Below are 18,250 nucleotides of genomic sequence, written 5' to 3'. Positions count from 1 at the left end.
TAACTATTATAATATACTATTATACCATACTAGCTATTATACCACACTAACTATTATAACATACTAACTATTATACCACACTAACTATTATAACATATTATTATACCACACTAACTATTATAACATATTATTATACCATACTAACTATTATACCACACTAACTATTATAACATACTATTATACCATACTAGCTATTATACCACACTAACTATTATAACATATTATTATACCACACTAACTATTATAACATATTATTATACCATACTAACTATTATACCACACTAACTATTATAACATACTATTATACCATACTAGCTATTATAACATATTAGCTATTATACCACACTAACTATTTTGGGAAAGGTAAAAAGGAGCAGTTTGTGTGTGTGAAAGAGTGTGGGGGAGGGTGTGTGTGTGTGTGTGTGTGTGTGTGTGTGTGTGTGTGTGTGTGTGCGTATTAGGGCTTGCTGGGCATTCTGTCTGGCCATGAGTGGGTGTCTATTTTCAGCTCTGTGGAAGATGAGATGTCTCTCAGTATAACTCCCTCGGAACACTTACACACATATTCACAAAGAGGACAGAAGCTGTTTCAATATAGACATACATCTCTGTTCAAATCTGCAGACATGAATCTCTGTTCCAATATACAGACCTGTATCTCTGTTCAAATCTACAGACATGTATCTCTGTTCAAATCTACAGACATGTATCTCTGTTCGAATATACAAACACAGCTCTGTTTAAATCTACACACATGTATTTCTGTTTCTCTCTATTACTCTGATAATCTCTCTCTCACACATACATACACACAGAGACACATACATGTGCACACACACATCCACACAGTGGCTCACACACACACTGACACATTCACGCACATACACAGATAAACGTAAACACACCCACACCCATACACTGCCTTTAGCAATGGAGCTCTCTCTTTCTCTAACACACACATACACTATCTTTAGCAGTGGCTCACACACACGCCGCCTTTAGTTGTAGCTCGCTCATATGCACACACACACACACACACACACACATATATATATATATATATATATATGTGTGTGTGTATGTGTGTGTGTGTGTGTATGTGCTGTCTTAATGGACAGATACACAGTGTTAACAATGTTCATATTTTGGTATTTGATGTGTGTGTGTATATATATAGTTAGGTAAACACTACCTGAAGCTGGCAGCAGAGGGCGACACTGAAGGTCATAATCTCCAGGCGGTGGAGTGGCTGCTAAGGGCAGCTAGACAGGGTCGGAGGGATGCAGGCAGACTACTGCAGCGCTGCTGGGTACAGAGGAAAGGTAATGACTCAGACATACATGTATATACATACACACACACACACACACACACACACACACACACACACACACACACACACACACACACACACACACACACACACACGCAATATTTGCAGGAGACTCAATGCAGCAATGCAACATGCAGCACAAGATACAGCAAGAAAAAAAACTATAAACAAAAATAAAGATAATGAGAACATTTAAAGTTTTGTTTACTTCTGTTGAACATTTATTGTTGTAATGTTTCTTGTTGTCTTAATTATTGTTGTAATGCAGTACTGGGTGAGCAGGTCCTGTGATCATTCGGATGCAGATTGGACCACTCTCTCTGCCCTCTGATTGGCCCACTCTCTCTGCCCTCTGATTGGCCCACTCTCTCTGCTGTCTGAGCCATCAGGTATCACTCCAGAGAATGAGACAGAGGTGCGTGAGCTGGCGACAGAGAGTAAGTTTGAACAGGCTGTTCGCCGCGCTGCCATGATGATGTACTGGAAACTAAATCCTGACAGGAAGCAAAACGTGGCCATGTCTGAGATGCTGGAGAATGTCAGCAAGGTCAACGCAGGGCCAGGTGAGAGCCTTCACACACAAACACACAAACACACACACACACACACACACACACACACACACACAAACACACAGTGATCTGCTTGAGGAAGATGAGCTGCAAAGCTGTTTTTATTGTGACTTTTATTGTGATTTTTATCTTTACATAAAAACCAGAAACACTTAATGGTAAAATTTGTGTGTATTTACAGAAAATCTGACCCATGAGGTAAACATTCTGGAGGGAACATTTTGTTGGCACCCATGGGAAAGAGAGGCTAAGGACTTTCCCCTTTCAGTGAATAATGTTTGTCATAAAAGCTGCATTTGTGAACTTTCATGTAACATTGACATAACTAAATCAAACTGCACAGATTTCTGGTCCATTAGGATAGGTGGAAATGACAGCGTATTATGACTGACTTTGCAGCTCATAATGATGATAGTATTAGTGTTAGTGTTAGGATTAGGTTTTAGGGATAGATTTAGGGTTAGGGTTTAGGGTTAGTGTTAGGGTTAATGTTAGGGTTAGGTTAGGGTTAGGGTTAATGTAAGGGTTAGCGTTAGGATTAAAGTTAATGTGTTAGGTTTGGGATTAGGGTTAGAGTTAAGGTTATGGGGTTATTAGGTTATGAGTTAGGGTTAGGGGTTTAGAGTTAGGGTTAGGGTTAGTGTTGGGCTTAATGTTAGGGTTAGTTTACTGTTAGGGTTAATGTAAGAGTTAGGGTTAGGGTTAGAGTTATTGTTAGGGATAGGTTTAGGGTTATTGTTAGGGTTAGTATTAGTATTAGGGTTAATGTAAGGGATAGTGTTAGGGTTAAAGTTAGTATTAGGGTTAGGGTTTAGGGTTAGTGTTAGGGTTAGGTTAGAGTTTGGGTTAGTGTTGGGATTAATGTTAGGGTTAGGTTAGAGTTAGTGTTAGGGCTAATCTTAGGTTTAGGCGTAGTATTAGGGTTAGTGTTAGGGTTAGGGTTAGAGTTAGTGTTAGGGTTAGTGTTAGGGTTAGGTGAGGCTCTACCAGACTAACCCTAAACCTTTTCACATGAGGCTCCTGATTTAAAAAATGCTCTAGTTTCTCAGGTATCTGTACTGTCATAAAAATGATATGAAAAGCATATTTAGTTTTTGACACTGCCAGTTTTTATCCAGTAATAATATTACTTGACATGAACACAAATTGTAATAGATCAGCTATAGTCTGTAATTTTAAACTTCCCAGTGGGGGAGAATTATTCGCATTGTGCCAGCCTCTCTTTTTTCATCCCAGAAGCATTTTTGAATTTCTGAACATAACATTTTTACAGCAAGGGTAAATCTGTCAATGTCAAAACCTTCACTAAAATATTTGCTGCATGGCAGTTTTTTTTGTTATGTCAAGTAGAAATCAAAGGTGACAAAAGCAACTTTTTATGATAGATAACTGGAGGAGAGCAGCACACAAAATTAGAAAACAAAATCACAAGCACCCTGAAAAAACTGAAAGGAAACCAAAACTGAAAGACAAGGAAACAAAAACACTGTCGAATCAAATCATTTCATTTTTACAATGGACACTGAGCAAGCGTTGTCACATAGATATACCAATGTGTATATCTGTAACACACACTCAGTATAATGCAAGTATAGAATTTAATATCATTGGTAAATAATATGTGTCTAATATGTAATGTGTGTTGGAGCAGGAGGTTCTATTGTCAGTGTTTCGTGTGGACTAGCAGGTGCCGTATGCAGTGGAAGGCTTGACACAAACACACAGAGAAAAGTTCTGGAGACCATGGTGACCAGTAAAGGTAAGTGTGCCGTGAACGTGTGTCATGTCTGAGATAATGGTGTACCTAAATCACAACACACGCACTCACCTGTTTCCCCGCCTTGCCACAGGCTCCCAGTATGTGGATGTGGACAGGTTTGTTGAGATGACTAAAAATTTTGCACAGGGCATCAACTCCTCACCTCTGCAGAACAGCAGTGACACGGTACGTCTGCTGATTCAGCACCAGGCTCAGGCAGGAACATTCACTCAACACAACACTATATATCACATCAACACAATACCAGTACTGACACTATACCAACACCACACCAACACTGCTCTAACACTATACCAACACCACACCAACACTGCTCTAACACTATACCAACACCACACCAACACTGCCCTAACACTATACCAACACCACACCAACACCGCTCTAACACTATACCAACACCACACCAACACCGCTCTAACACTATACCAACACCACACCAACACCGCTCTAAGACTATACCAACACCACACCAACACCGCTCTAACACTATACCAACACCACACCAACACCGCTCTAACACTATACCAACACCACACCAACACCGCTCTAACACTATACCAACACCACACCAACACTGCTCTAACACTATACCAACACCACACCAACACCGCTCTAACACTATACCAACACCACACCAACACCACACTAATACTATACCAACACCACACCAACACTGCACTAACACTATACCAACACCACAGCAACACTGCACGAACACTATACCAACATAACAACACTGCACGGACACTATACCAACACCACAGTAACACTACACCAACACTGCATTAGCACTTACACTATACCAACACTGCACTAGCACTATGTCAACACTGCTTTAGCACTAACACTATACCCACACTGCACAACACTGCACTAACACTATACCAACACCACACCAACACTGCACAACATTATACCAACACCACACCAACACTGCACTAACACTATACCAACACTACACAATGTATCCACTCTTCACTTGCACTGACACTGTACCAATACCTTATCAGCACTGCACAACATAATACCAACATTGCTCTAGCACTAACACTATACCAACACAGCACTAACACTATATCAATACTGCAGTAACACTGCACTAGCACTATACCAACACCACACCAACACTGCATTAACACCACAGTATATCAACACTGCACTAACACTAGTCACACCAACATTTCAGCAACATTGCACTAACCATATATTAACACTGCACCAACAATACAAAACACTATACAAACACTGCACTAACACTAGCAATATACCAACACTGCTGTAGAGGTTTTAACACTTTTATAAATTGTCAGTCATGATTGATAAGATTAATTTGGGCACCACCCTTATTAATTTGGAAAATGAATTCATTTTAATTAATCTGTTACTGATCATTAATTCAGTCTCAACTCATGAAAGTCACCAGTTTGATAACCTATTTCTCGACTACCAAATATTAGAATATCACTCGTGACTCACAAGTGTTATAACTAGAGTAGAATAAACAGAGATAGGAGAACATGCATAAAAATCATTGATTAAGATTATAATAATGATCAGAAGTATTAAGTCATCTAATATTGCTGTAGTATAACAAATATAGCAAATGAAGAAGCCAAAACACAAACTGGAATTGTGGTGGACCAAAGTGGCTTCCTAATAAGAGAAAAAAAAGAACAAAAGAAAACTGTTCAGATAACTTGTGAGAATGATCAACCGGCAGTCTACTTATCAAACCAAACAGCGGCCAAGAAAAAGAAGCTTAACCAAACATGATTTGTAGTGAGAGAGCATGATTAAGGCATAACAGGAAAACTTAGAGGACAAGGAGAAACTCTCGTGAAACAAACTGAGGGAGAATTTACTATAGGACTGAGGAGGCTGTATCGCAGAGGGGAGGAAAGAGTTAACTGGTCTAATTTTGATGTATAAACAGTAGCATTACTATTGATACGAACTGTTATATAAAAAGGAAAATGCCTGTCCTTATGACTTAACCTTATGACTCAACCTTATGACTCAACCTTGTCTAAACATCTGGATGGCCGTGAGAGTCGCATTGCTTGCCCGACCCTGTATGAGTGATGTAGACTAATATCAGTGAAACGACTGGCTTACTGGGCCATATGATGACATAGCAGACTCAGTTAGGGAGTACTGGGTCTTTTCCCAGTGGGCTCAGTTAGGGAGTTCTGGGTCTTTTCCCAGTGGGCTCAGTGAGGGAGCTCTGAGCCTTTTACCAGTGGGCTCAGTTAGGGAGTTCTGGGTCTTTTCCCAGTGGGCTCAGTCAGGGAGTCCTGGGCTTTTTACCAGTGGGCTCAGTTAGGGAGTCCTGGGCCTTTTACCAGTGGGCTCAGTTAGGGAGTCCTGGGCCTTTTACCAGTGGGCTCAGTTAGGGAGTCCTGGGCCTTTTACCAGTGGGCTCAGTTAGGGAGTCCTGGGCCTTTTACCAGTGGGCTCAGTTAGGGAGTCCTGGGTCTTTTACCAGTGGGCTCAGTTAGGGAGTTCTGGGTCTTTTACCAATGGGCTCAGTCAGGGAGTTCTGGGCCTTTTACCAGTGGGCTCAGTTAGGGAGTTCTGGGTCTTTTCCCAGTGGGCTCAGTCAGGGAGTCCTGGGCTTTTTACCAGTGGGCTCAGTTAGGGAGTCCTGGGCCTTTTACCAGTGTACTTAGTTAGGGAGTTCTGGGTCTTTTCAGAGTGGGCTCAGTCAGAATGTCATAAATGTGCCCGAGTAACATTAGTAATGATTTTAATAGTAATTCTGTATTACTGTCATTGAAGTAACATAAGCAATGTTTATAATAAAAATAATGTAAGATGTGTATTTATGAGCAGTGATGTGAGAAAAACAATGTGAGAATAATATAATTGTGCTAATTATAATAAATTGTTTTCAGAGTAATTGTAGTCAATAATTAAATTTTTTTTTTTTTTTTGGTGTGTGTGTGTGAGTGTGTGTGTGTGTGTGTGTGTGTGCCTCTCAGAAGCGTATGTTGAAGAGTAAGTGGGCAGGCAGTGGGATGCTGTTGACCACCAAACGTAGTGATGCCATGAAGAGAGCAATGGACATCAAAGCCCACTTCCTGGTACAATATGCATCACTTCCTCATAAACCACACACTTGCTGTCGCCGTAATATTCAGGTGTTTCCTGTGCAGGAGGGAAGTGCAAGTAACACTCACACACAACCACTGAATATAAAGCCCATTGCTTTCCTTAAAAACTGATTTAAATCTTCAAATCACCAGATCACTTCCTCATAAATCACATCTAACTTCCTGTGCTGTGCGTGATTGGCTGCCATTTCTCATTGGTGTGTGACTGGATCTAAAAACTGTGTTAATTGTAAAGCTCTGCGTGCTAACTGTAAATCGACCTTGGGTTCCTTAAAAGATGTCATATAAATATAACTTCATTATAAAGAATATTTTACTTCCTAAAATATGACTTACTTCCTGGGAAAACACACCTCACAGTGGTTGAGGATTGTAAGGGGCCACCTGAGGCATTGGCCTCCTACAACTAGAGGGAGACCATGTGATACTAATTATATAAGAGCTATGTGATGCCAATCATATATGGTCCATGTGATGCTAATCATATAAGGGCCACTTAGGGAGATCATGTGATACTAATCATATCAGGGCTTCACAAAGACCAGTCTCAGCAATATGATGTCACAAACCTTGCCTGTAAATGGTATCTTGAATGGAGAGTTCCCTATAAGAATTTTTTTTTTCCCCTTATCTGTTCTGTGAGGAAAAGTTTTCCCTTTTATCCCGTGGTTGTTTCTGTTTCTCTCTGCTTCTCTCAGAGTGGTATCTTTGGGGTAGTGGTTAACATGCTGCTCTCTGATCAGTTATTCCTAGTCTTGGCTCTTATGCCTGGTGAGTTGAGGGGAGACTTTGTTCGTTTCTTTGGAAAACACATGTCTCCACAACTGTAATATCCTTCTTTCTGATTTGGTGTGGATTTCTCTCCAGCTGCTGCTGTAACCCTCTTCATCTGTAGGGTGCAGCACATTTTCTCTGTTTCTTCTGATGGGTTTTTTTCCCCCCCAAGCTCCTGGTAATGTAGTGGGTCTTGCTATATGCTGTACACCTCACTACTCCTGTTCAAATCCTGCTTCCACTGGGTGTTCATCTTCACATTCCATTTTGGTTTTTCATTTGCCTCTGGCACTCCTCTATCTGCTACCTGGTTGACCCCTGGTGATTTTTAGTCATCAGAAACCACAACAACATGGCAATTAACCAGCAGAAACCCTTGCCATTCATTCCCAGGATTGCCTTGTTACAAAGATCTGAATAACATCCTCCAACAATGGCTCCACAGAACAGTAACACCCTCACACAGTAACATCAGGAAACATCCCAACACAGTAAATATCCTAACACAGGAAACACCCTCACACAGTAACATAAGTAAACATCCCCAAAGAGTAACATCAGTAAACACTGTCACACAGTAACATCAGTAAATTGATGTGATTCCCAGCATATAATAGGAGGTGGAAATTAAGAGTGGCAGGTATTGAGGAATGAGTGGGTGAAAATGTTAAACAACTGGCCATCGGTCAGTGGACATTGTGCGTGGTTAGGCCATCAGCCTGATGAGGGGAAATACTCCTTAATGTAACAACTATGGGGTAATTTTGGAAGATCTCTCTCAGAGATCCAAAGAGGCTTGAAACAAATGGGCACTATTGAACTGGCCAGAAAAGAGGGAAAAGCTGCAGGTCTAAATGCTTTGCACTGATCGTCAGTAAAAGGTTTCCGTTCAGCAATGTGTACAGTCATGGCCAAAAGTTTTGAGACTGACACCAATTTTGGTTTTTACAAAGTTTACTGCCTCAGTTTGTTTAGAGCCTTTTGTCAAATGTTTATATGGTATAGTGAAGTACAATTCTATGCATAATTCAAAGGTTTATTAACTTTTTACTGACAAATACATCCAGTTTAAGCAAAGACTTAATATATACTGGTTTTACCCTTCTTTTTTAAGACTTGTGCAATTCACTTTGGTATGCTGGTATCAGCTTCTGGGCAACATCTTGACTGATGGCAACCCATTATTGCCTAATCAGTGTTTGGAGTTGATCACAGGTTCTGTCCACCCTCTTTTTGAGGCTTGACCACAGGTTCTCAGTGGGATTGAGATCTGGGAAGTTTCCTGGCCATGGACCCAAAATGTCAATGTTTTTTTCACAGAGCCACTTGGTTATCACTTTTGCCTTGTCACATGGTGCTCTGCCATGCTGGAAAAAGCATTGTTCATCACCAAATGGCTCCTGGATCTTTCGGAGAAGTTGCTCTTAGGGGATGTTTGATACTATTCTTTATTCATGTCAGTGCTCTTAGGAAAAGATTTTAGCAAACCCAATACCTTGGTTGAGAAGCAACCCCACACATGAACGGTCTCAGGATGCCTCACTGTTGGCATGACACAGGACTCATGGTAGTGCTCACCTTTTCTTCACCGGACAATCATTTGTCTAGATGTCCCAAACAGTCTGAAGGGGGCTTCATCAGGGAAAATAACTTTACCTCAGTCCTCTGCAGTCCAATCCCTATACTTCCTGCAGAATGTGTCTGTCCTTGATGTTTTTCTTAGAGAGAAGTGGCTTCTTTGCTGCCATTCTTGACACCAAGCCATCCTCCAAAAGCTTTTGCCTCACTGTGCATGCAGATGCACTCACACCTGCCTTCTGCCATTCCTGAACAAACTCTTCCCTGGTGGTGACCCGATACCGTAGCTGCAACCTCTTTAGGAGATGGTCCTGGTGCTTGCTTGACTTTCTTGGGCGCCACTGCAATTGAACCTCTTTCCTTGAAGTTCTTGATGATTTGAAAAATGGTTAATTTAGGTGCTATCTTACAAGCAGCAATGTCCTTACCTGTGAAGCCCTTTTAATGCAATGCAATGATGACTGCATGTGTTTCCTTAGAGGTAACCATGGTTAACAGAAGAAAACTTCAAGCATCACCACGCTTTTAATGCAACCAGTCTGCTCTTCTAATCAACATGACAGAGTGATATCAGCTGCTTTGTCTTCATTAACACTTTCGCCTGAGCTAATGAGAAAATCACTGAAATGATGGTAGCAGGCCATTTTGTGGTAGAGCTAAAATGCAGTGGCTGGAATGCAGTAATTTTTGTGATTAAGTTCATTTTAATGGAAAGGAATGACTCTGCGATTAATTGCAATTCATCTGATCACTCTTCACAATCTACAGTTAATGCGAACTGCCACTATAAAAACTGAAGCAGCAAACATTGTGAAAACCTAAATTTATGATAGCCTCAAAACTTTTGGCCACGACTGTAGAATTTTTTTGTCTACATTTCTAAAGACACAGATAGGCTATAACTGGATATCTTGAACAAAGCTACGAGAAATTAATCAGGTTTTCTTGCAATAGTCAGTTATTTGATGTCTGTTTTAGTTGTATAATGGTACCTCATGGTCAATTGTCAGTTCTTTTCTCTGTGAGCTGTGTGAGATCTGGATTATGCAGGTCTAGCTAAAGGCTGACTTTTGTCTTTAGATTACCTCATATAAAATACCCAATTAAAATCAAGATGTGTTTAGATTACTTCATATAATCTACCCAGTTAAAATCAGAATGTGTTTAGATTACTTCATATAATCTACCCAGTTAAAATCAGAATGTGTTTAGATTACTTCATATAATCTATTCATCTGAAATCTTTTGGCTAGAATTGTTAAGGATTTGGATACCAGCCACAGTTGTCCCTGCCGCAGATGAAAAATAAATAAATCAAGAGTAACTAAAAAACGTTTGTGGCTGGTATCCAAATCGTTCCAGCCGCAGTTGAAACTTTTTTTTTATTAATCAAATTTTTTACTTGACAAAGTCTATCCTTATAAATGTTCATAAAGATTGGTAATTTACAGTCCTGTTTTCCTGTAGTACAGAGTGAAATCATAAACTTTTGTATGGCTCCCTTATCAAGTCCTAAAACACCCACACACGGACCTGATTCTTCTGCTCTGAGCACTCATTGTTTTTACGATGACTGTTTTGTCTGGGTACAGCATATATGTGAAAAAATATTTGACATATCAGTCTCCTTGCATTCATACCCTACTGCCTATAAAAGTTAAATAACTTTTTAGGCTTGTATAAAACCGAAATTACAAACAAATCTGACAGAATTAAAGATGTGAAGTGGCCAGAGTGTGTGGAAATCTGTATTAGACTAAATTCCCACATGTGGATTTCACATCTGCCTTGCTAAAAATGTAATTTTCATATCTAAAACAGATTGATCTTCAGGAACTGATCTGAGGTATCTCAGGTAGCTCAGATACTTCAGATAGTTTCAAGTTTCACGTTTCAAGTTTGGTTTATTTGTCACATACATAGTCATACACAGTATAACTCACAATTAAATGGTTTGATTGCTCTGTCCAAACTGAGGAGAAAAAACAGGGGTGTATAGGGAAATATATATCTATATATATACAAAATATATTAACAATGTATGTACAATATATGTATAGTATGTTTATATACACAATGTACAATGTATATATGGATATGTATAAGTGTATGTACACAATGTACAGTTCCATCTTACAAATGAATATTTGCAGTTACATGGTGGTGGTGGTCCCCACAGTTTATCAGTTTCCCTGATTCAGGGCCTGAATGGCCTGTGGGAAGAAGCTCCTCTTCAGTTTCTCTGCCTTGGTCATCAGGGAGCGAAAGCACTTCCCTGACCTTAACAGAGAGAAGAGTCTATTGTTGGGATGGGTGGGGTCCTTCACAATCCTCCTGGCCTTAGTCTGGCACCGCTTGTAATAGATGGTCTGCAGGACAGGAAGTTCCGTATGAGTGATGCGCTCTGCTGAACGCACTACCCTTTGGAGTGCTTGTCTGTCCTGCTTGGTGCTGTTCCCAAACCACACTGTGATGTTCCCCGTGAGGATGCTCTCGATAGTGCAGGTGTAGACGTTCCGCAGTACCTTGGAGGGCAGTCTGAAGTCTCTTAGGCATCTGAGGTGATAAAGACGCTGACGAGCCTTCTTTGCCAGGGAGTTGGTGTGGCGGGACCAGGACAGGTCCTGCGAGATGTGAACACCAAGGTACCTGAAACTATCTACTCTCTCCACCGTGGTTCCACTGATCCTCACAGGTTGGTAGTGCCGCTCCTGCTTCTTGCTGCAATCCACGATCAGCTCCTTTGTCTTGCTGACGTTTATGAGGAGATTATTTTCCTGGCACCAGTTTTCCAGGTGTTTAATCTCCTCCAGGTAGGCCCTCTCATCGTTGTCTGAGATCAGGCCCATGACGACGGTATCGTCAGCAAACTGGACAATGATGGTGGAGCTGGAAGTGGCTGTGCAGTCGTAGGTGTACAGTGAGTAGAGCAGGGGGCTTAGGACACAACCCTGAGGAGCTTCAGTGCTGAGGGTGAGGGTGGATGAGACACAGTTGCCCACCCGTACTGATTGTGGCCTGTCTGTTAGGCGGTTGGAGATCCAGTCGCTTCCTAACAGACAGACCACAATCAGTATGGGTGGGCAACTGTGTTTCATCCACCCTCATACCTCAGATACCTCATAGCTCAGACACCTTAGATACCTGTTACCTCAGACATTTCAGATACCTCATACTTAGACACCTCAGTAATTGCTAATCAGGGATCTCTTCAGTTGAAAGACTGTGAAGTGCATGAGCCACATCTGTGATCACTCATGCAGTGTGCACATCTCCATTCAACCAAAGATGGGTCACAGGCAGTAAAGATAAAGACTGCTCACAGTACAGAGATTCTGAGCAATATAGCAATTTTGAGATTGAGTATCGCGATTCTGAGATTTAGTAGTGATTAGCGAGTTTTTCCTTCTTTTATCATTTCCACACAAAACCACTACATATTCATGCTCGAGCTTTTCTTTCTTTTATCATGTCCATTGAACATTTATTTTATGTAAAGCACTTTGGTCAACACAAATAGCATTAAATTCTATATGAATAAAGTTTATTTCGATTGCATTTCTTTCTTAACATCATAATGCATAATGCATATGTGCATAATGCCCCACAGCAATAGTGTCAATGTAACTTGAACGGTATTCAGATGAAACATCACCGGTAACAATGTCACTTATGCTTCCAGGAAACAAAACCAAGAAACAAAACATCATTAAGGTGTATGTGTCCATGAGCACTGACGTGCTGTTAGAATGCTTGGCTGACTGCAGGTGATGCATGCGTTCTTAAAGAGGGCTCCCTGTCTCAGTGATGCCTTAAGAGACAGGGTGGTCTGAATGATGTAGGCGCTCCCAAGAGAAGCGGGTACGCGTCTGGTTTTCTTTTGCTCCCATCCTCTCCTCCATTCCTCTACATGACGAGAGGATTAAGGAGATGAGGGAGCAGGTGTTGGGGCATAAAAGCTCATCGTATAGGCAGTTCACGGTGGGCACGGATTATATTAGGCAGGATTCCTGTGTGCCTTTCTTTCAAACTTCAGCTATTACATAACTCCATTTAAACATGGACTGATAAAAAGTTGATAGCCATAATGTGTGTCTTATCTTTGTATATCTTATCTGCTTCTGTGGCAACACATTCTCTAAAAAGGTTCATGATATTAGAAAAATGTAGCAGTAAAAACACAATAATGGTGTATCCTCAGTAACAGTGTGTGTGTGTGTGTGTGTGTGTGTGTGTGTGTGTGTGGTCAGCTCACTAACATCGGTGTGTGTGTGTGTGTGTGTGTTTGTGTGTTCCAGGGCCTACAGTATCCCCTGCACCTGGTCCTGGAGGTTAAGGAGCACCTGGTGGACTGGGCATCACGTGCAGGTGTACAATGGCTCAGTACCATCATTCCCACCCAGCACGTCAACGCTCTCATCTTCTTCTTCATCATCTCCAACCTCAGTGTTGACCTGTTCACCTTCATCATCCCCCTTCTCATTTTCTACCTGGCATTCGTTTCCATGGCAATCTGCACGTTGAGGGTATTCCGCAGTAGTAAGGGCTGGGAGAACTTCCATGCGTTCACCACTCTGCTGACCCATTTCGAGCCTGGTCTGGACGTGGAGCAGGCAGAGACACACTTCGGCTGGAACAACCTTGAGCAGTACATCTACTTCATGGTGTCAGTGTGTTTTGTCATCTTCAGCTTCCCTGTGGCGGATAAGCACTGGATCCCTTGCTCTGAGCTCTCCACAGTGGCAATCTTCTTCACAGTGCTGAGCTACTTGTCCCTGAGCCCGGCGATGGCTGCTTATGCTCGCAGGGCCCTGGTCATCGAGGTGGCATCATCGTTGTGTGCTCTCACCGGTTACCTGCCCAAAGACAGGGAGACCATGCGAATGCTGGGCTGCACCTTTGCCGAGGTGCCGCTGGGGGAATCGGTGATGCTGACCCTCAGCCTCCCCTGCTTGCTGTACATCTACCTCTTTTACCTGTTCTTCAGGTGAGCACACTAATGCACTAACCCTAACCCTAGCTGTTCTTCAGGTGAGCACACTAACGCACTAACACTAACCCTACCTGTTCTTCAGGTGAGCACACTGACACACTAACCCTACCTGTTCTTCAGGTGTGCACATTAACGCACTAAACCTAACCATACCTGTTCTTCAGGTGAGCACACAAACCCTCTAATCCTAATGATTAATCATAACCATGTTGTGTAGGTGAACATGTGTTCTTTACAGTCTGTCTATTACCTGGAATAGACCACAAAGGGATACTCCATTAAAGTAAACTGCTGAGAAATACATGTTAATGATCTTGGATATTTGAATTAGAAGTATACCATATATGTGGTGAATTTGTAGGTATAATATTTGTAATATGTGTACATGCAGATTGAATGGTGTATTGGGGTATATCTGGCTTACAAATATCCTCTGGACTCATTGTGTGTGTGTGTGTGTGTATGTGTGTGTGTGTGTGTGTGTTCACCCCAGCATGGCTCGTTTGCGTGGATTTAGAGGAACATACTGTTTCCTGGTGCCGTATCTGGTCTGCTTCATGTGGTGGGAGTTCTCTGTGGTTCTGCTGCAGAACTCCACCCCCATTGGCCTCATCCGTACCTGTGTTGCCTACTTCCTGTTCCTGTTTGCCCTGCCTGTGCTGGCACTGGGTCTGGGGGTCATGTTGCTGATCCAGATGGCCAAGTGGTTCCTGGAGCTTGAGCTGACTAAAATGTTGGTGACGTTGGCGGTGTGTGCCGTGCCCGTCACCCTGCGTCTGTGGACCCGCTTCAGCCTGTCCATCCTGAACGTGCTTCGCTCCATCACGCACCGTGGCCCAGTGAAGCTCATCCTGCTCTGCCTCACCACCGTGGTGCTGCTCTGTGGCACCTATGTCTACAGTGCTGAGGGACTGAAAGTCTACAACTCCACTCTCAATTGGCAGGAGTACAGCAGGCTGTGTGGGCCACCTGCCTGGGCCCAGCAGGGTGTGGCTCAGACCCAGCTCCTGTGTAGTCACCTGGAGGGTCACCGCATCACCTGGACCGGAAAGTTCCGCCATGTCCGTGTAGCTGAGACAGAAAATGGGGCCCAGTCTGTTATCAACCTGCTGCCAGTATTCATGGGCGACTGGCTGCGGTGTCTGTATGGGGAAGTGTACCCTACCTGTGAGACACATAACACCAGCACACTGACATACAACCAGATGGGCGTAAACATGACTCCCCCTAACACCTTCACTCTGCTCCAACAGCAGGAGAAGGAGGAGCTCTGTCGCATCAAAACTGTGGCTAAACACCACTGCCATGTCAAACGTTTCGACAGCTACCGCTTTGAGACGACGGTGGGCAGGCCAGTGGATGGAGTGATGGAGCACGATGACCCGGCTGGAGATATTATACTCTCTGCCAGTCATGAGTTTAAGCAGGTGCTTCTGAACCTAGACCCTGGCAGCATGGTGGAGTTTAGTACCAAGCTGGAGGGAAAGCTGGGTGCCAGGTTACCTGTATTTGAGCTCAAAGCCATCCACTGCCTAGACTGCAGCTCCTCACTGCTGCCTGAGGGGAGGCAGGTCAAGATCGAACGCAACTGGAGAAAGAGCACTCAGGCAGCCATGAAATTTACCTTTGACTTCTTCTTCTCCCCATTTCTCTCTGCCAGGATCAGTGTGTGATGGAGAGAGAGAAAGTGAGAGGGAGAAGAAACAGAGGCTGTCTAAAAGAGTCTCCAGTATAAGTAGTAAACTTGGTCAAATGTTGCTGCAGCCCTAGTGCTACAGAAGTCTGCTTAAGTAAAAGCCCTCCAGAGGTTGACTGGAGCTAGCACAGAGGATCTGTGGCTACATGTATTGTTTACAGTGATGTTGGTGTTTTGATTTCCATTGTGTGGGTGTTTACTGTAGTGGGCAGTGTTTAGTGTAGGTGGGTTTTTACTGTAGTGGGTAGTGTTTAGTGTAGTGGGGGTGGTTTTTAGTCCAGTACTGTGGGTAATCCATGCTGTTCAGCACTCTTGGTTTAAATTTCAGCAGTACCTTATGCATATCAATATAGCACCAAGTTTTGATGTGAGAATAAAGTTGTCTTTATATGATTTCAGATGGCAATCTTAAAAGCAGCATTTTAGCAGTGTTTTGTGGTATAAATTAGGATAGCAATACTGTTGAGGACCCCGATGTACTGTTAAACATTTTTTTTTTTTTTTTTTTTTGCAAACGAATAAGTAGACATACATGTTTAGGTTAGGTTTTGGAATTTATTACAATTGTAAAAAATGTAAATGTAAAATTCAGATCAAAGCTGAAAGAATCACTCAGAATCAGACGCCACTGTGCCTTTCATAACATAGCACGAGGATTTCTTACTTAACATTGTTTCTCTCTTTTCTCTAATGTTTTAAAAATGTTATTTAATTTTGTCTGTACATGACAAAATAACTCTTAAGCAGGAATTTCCATCACCTTTTTACATACATTGCAAGCATTAAAATGAATATGTATTCAAATAAATTGATTTAAATGTGTTAAAATAATATTCTTCATTTAAGTGTGTTAAAATAATTAATTTAAATGTGTTAAAATAAATTCCTTTAAATGTGTTAAAATAAATTAATTTAAATGTGTCAATTTCACATTTTACTGCTGGCAGCTTATTTCCATCAAACTGGCTTATTGTGATAAAAAAAAATCGTTATGTATCTTTGTGCTTTATGTAATTGTTCTTTACATAAATTTTATCATTTCCTACAGAAAAACCCTATTTTTCCAAGTCATGCTTTATCAATTAAAGTGTCACAAGTTTCCATTGAGCAGTTCATCAGGCAGTTAGGATCATGTATATTATTATGTCTAATTTTTCCTCAGCCTACTGAACTAATATACACGAGTATACAGGAAACTGACTGGCCACTTAAAAAAACAAAAAAACAAACAAACAAAAAAACCAGACAGAGTATAACAGAGTATACATTATTTAAATTAGTCTCTTCTCTCTTAACTCAGCTGACAGTTAATAACAGGATGGTTGCCCAGATCTGAAGCATTTCCTCACCTCTACAAGAAACAGCCTTATTAATGTACTTCGTGCCATTTTCTATCACATTGAATTATCGTAAATCTAAGAAGAATATTTTCTCCTCCTCTGCTGCCTTTCTATTTTTCTTCTGCTGGTTGGTTTGTAGGTTCGTTGTGTAAAAATCATACACCATTGTTGTGACGGAATGCTCCCCTGTCCCACTGTTGACGTGGTACGTGCCGTGGGAGACGTGGTCTCGTTTGTAGCCATGCACATGGTTTATTGTGTTACGTTTGTAATGAAAGGCCTGTTGGTGTGTGCGTCCTTGTCGGTCTTGATTATGTTCATGTTCTTGTTGCACGTGTTCACCGTGTTCGTTTCATGTGAGTGCCATTATGTTCGTTATTTGCGTTTGTTTAATAAACGTCTGTCTACGTCGAGGGAGTCTTGTGTGTCCGAAATCAAATAAAATCTCTATTTCATTCTTCTAGTGGGTGGTAGCAAGCAAAGTTTATTTATATAACACTTTTTACAACAGCTGTTGTCACAAATCAGCTTTGCACATGTCCGTGTCCAAGCTTTACATATGGGGACGTTTATATATGTTACATATATCAGGGTCTTGAATCGGTCGCTGCTGCTATGGCTCCCTCCTCCTTTGAGTCTTGGTTCCTGTTACTAGTAATCAGAAGGTTGTCAGTTTAAGTCCCACCATTGCCAAATTGCCACTGTTGGGCCCCTGGAGCAAGGCCCCAAACCCTCAATTGCTCAAATTAAAATATTCAAATGTTTTTCTAATGATGCACAAAGTACCTTCCATCTGAGCACGCTAGAGCTGCAACTAATGCATTTATTAGTCATTTATTATTATTCTGTTGATTTTTAATGCAAATTAAACAATTACTAGCTACTTCACAGAGTACTAGGAATTTAAGTTGTATTGGGATGGTTGTTGAAACAGACCGTCACCAACAGCCCCACCTAGAATATTTTAACCAACTGCCACTGATGTATTTATATATATACACCGGAGCTTGAAAGGGGAAAAAAAATGTATATAAAAATTCCACTCACCCTCCTCCTGGTGGTTTAACAGAG

The 18,250-nt window shown here is 41.6% G+C and overlaps 1 protein-coding gene across 3 annotated transcripts in view; it reads left to right on the top strand.

The window, feature by feature from the left end:
• Nucleotides 1-16,354, top strand: part of wfs1a (Wolfram syndrome 1a (wolframin)) — a 19,310-nt gene extending 2,956 nt beyond the window's left edge. For 2 of the 3 annotated variants that reach the window (XM_035529682.1, XM_035529683.1), the window contains exons 4-10: nt 1,178-1,322; nt 1,723-1,896; nt 3,590-3,664; nt 3,756-3,850; nt 6,667-6,768; nt 13,449-14,137; nt 14,637-16,354. In XM_035529682.1, coding sequence (XP_035385575.1) covers nt 1,178-1,322; nt 1,723-1,896; nt 3,590-3,664; nt 3,756-3,850; nt 6,667-6,768; nt 13,449-14,137; nt 14,637-15,816 — 2,460 coding nt within the window. In that variant the 3' untranslated portion in view covers nt 15,817-16,354. The remainder of the gene's footprint in view (nt 1-1,177; nt 1,323-1,722; nt 1,897-3,589; nt 3,665-3,755; nt 3,851-6,666; nt 6,769-13,448; nt 14,138-14,636) is intronic. The other variant, XM_035529684.1, reaches the window with a different exon arrangement.
• Nucleotides 16,355-18,250: the final 1,896 nt, after the last annotated feature.

This window comes from Electrophorus electricus, chromosome 9 (assembly GCF_013358815.1).
Source record: "Electrophorus electricus isolate fEleEle1 chromosome 9, fEleEle1.pri, whole genome shotgun sequence".
NCBI lineage: Eukaryota > Metazoa > Chordata > Actinopteri > Gymnotiformes > Gymnotidae > Electrophorus > Electrophorus electricus.
The sequence above is the reverse complement of the archived record's forward strand: the minus strand, read 5'-3'. Positions and strand labels throughout refer to the sequence as shown.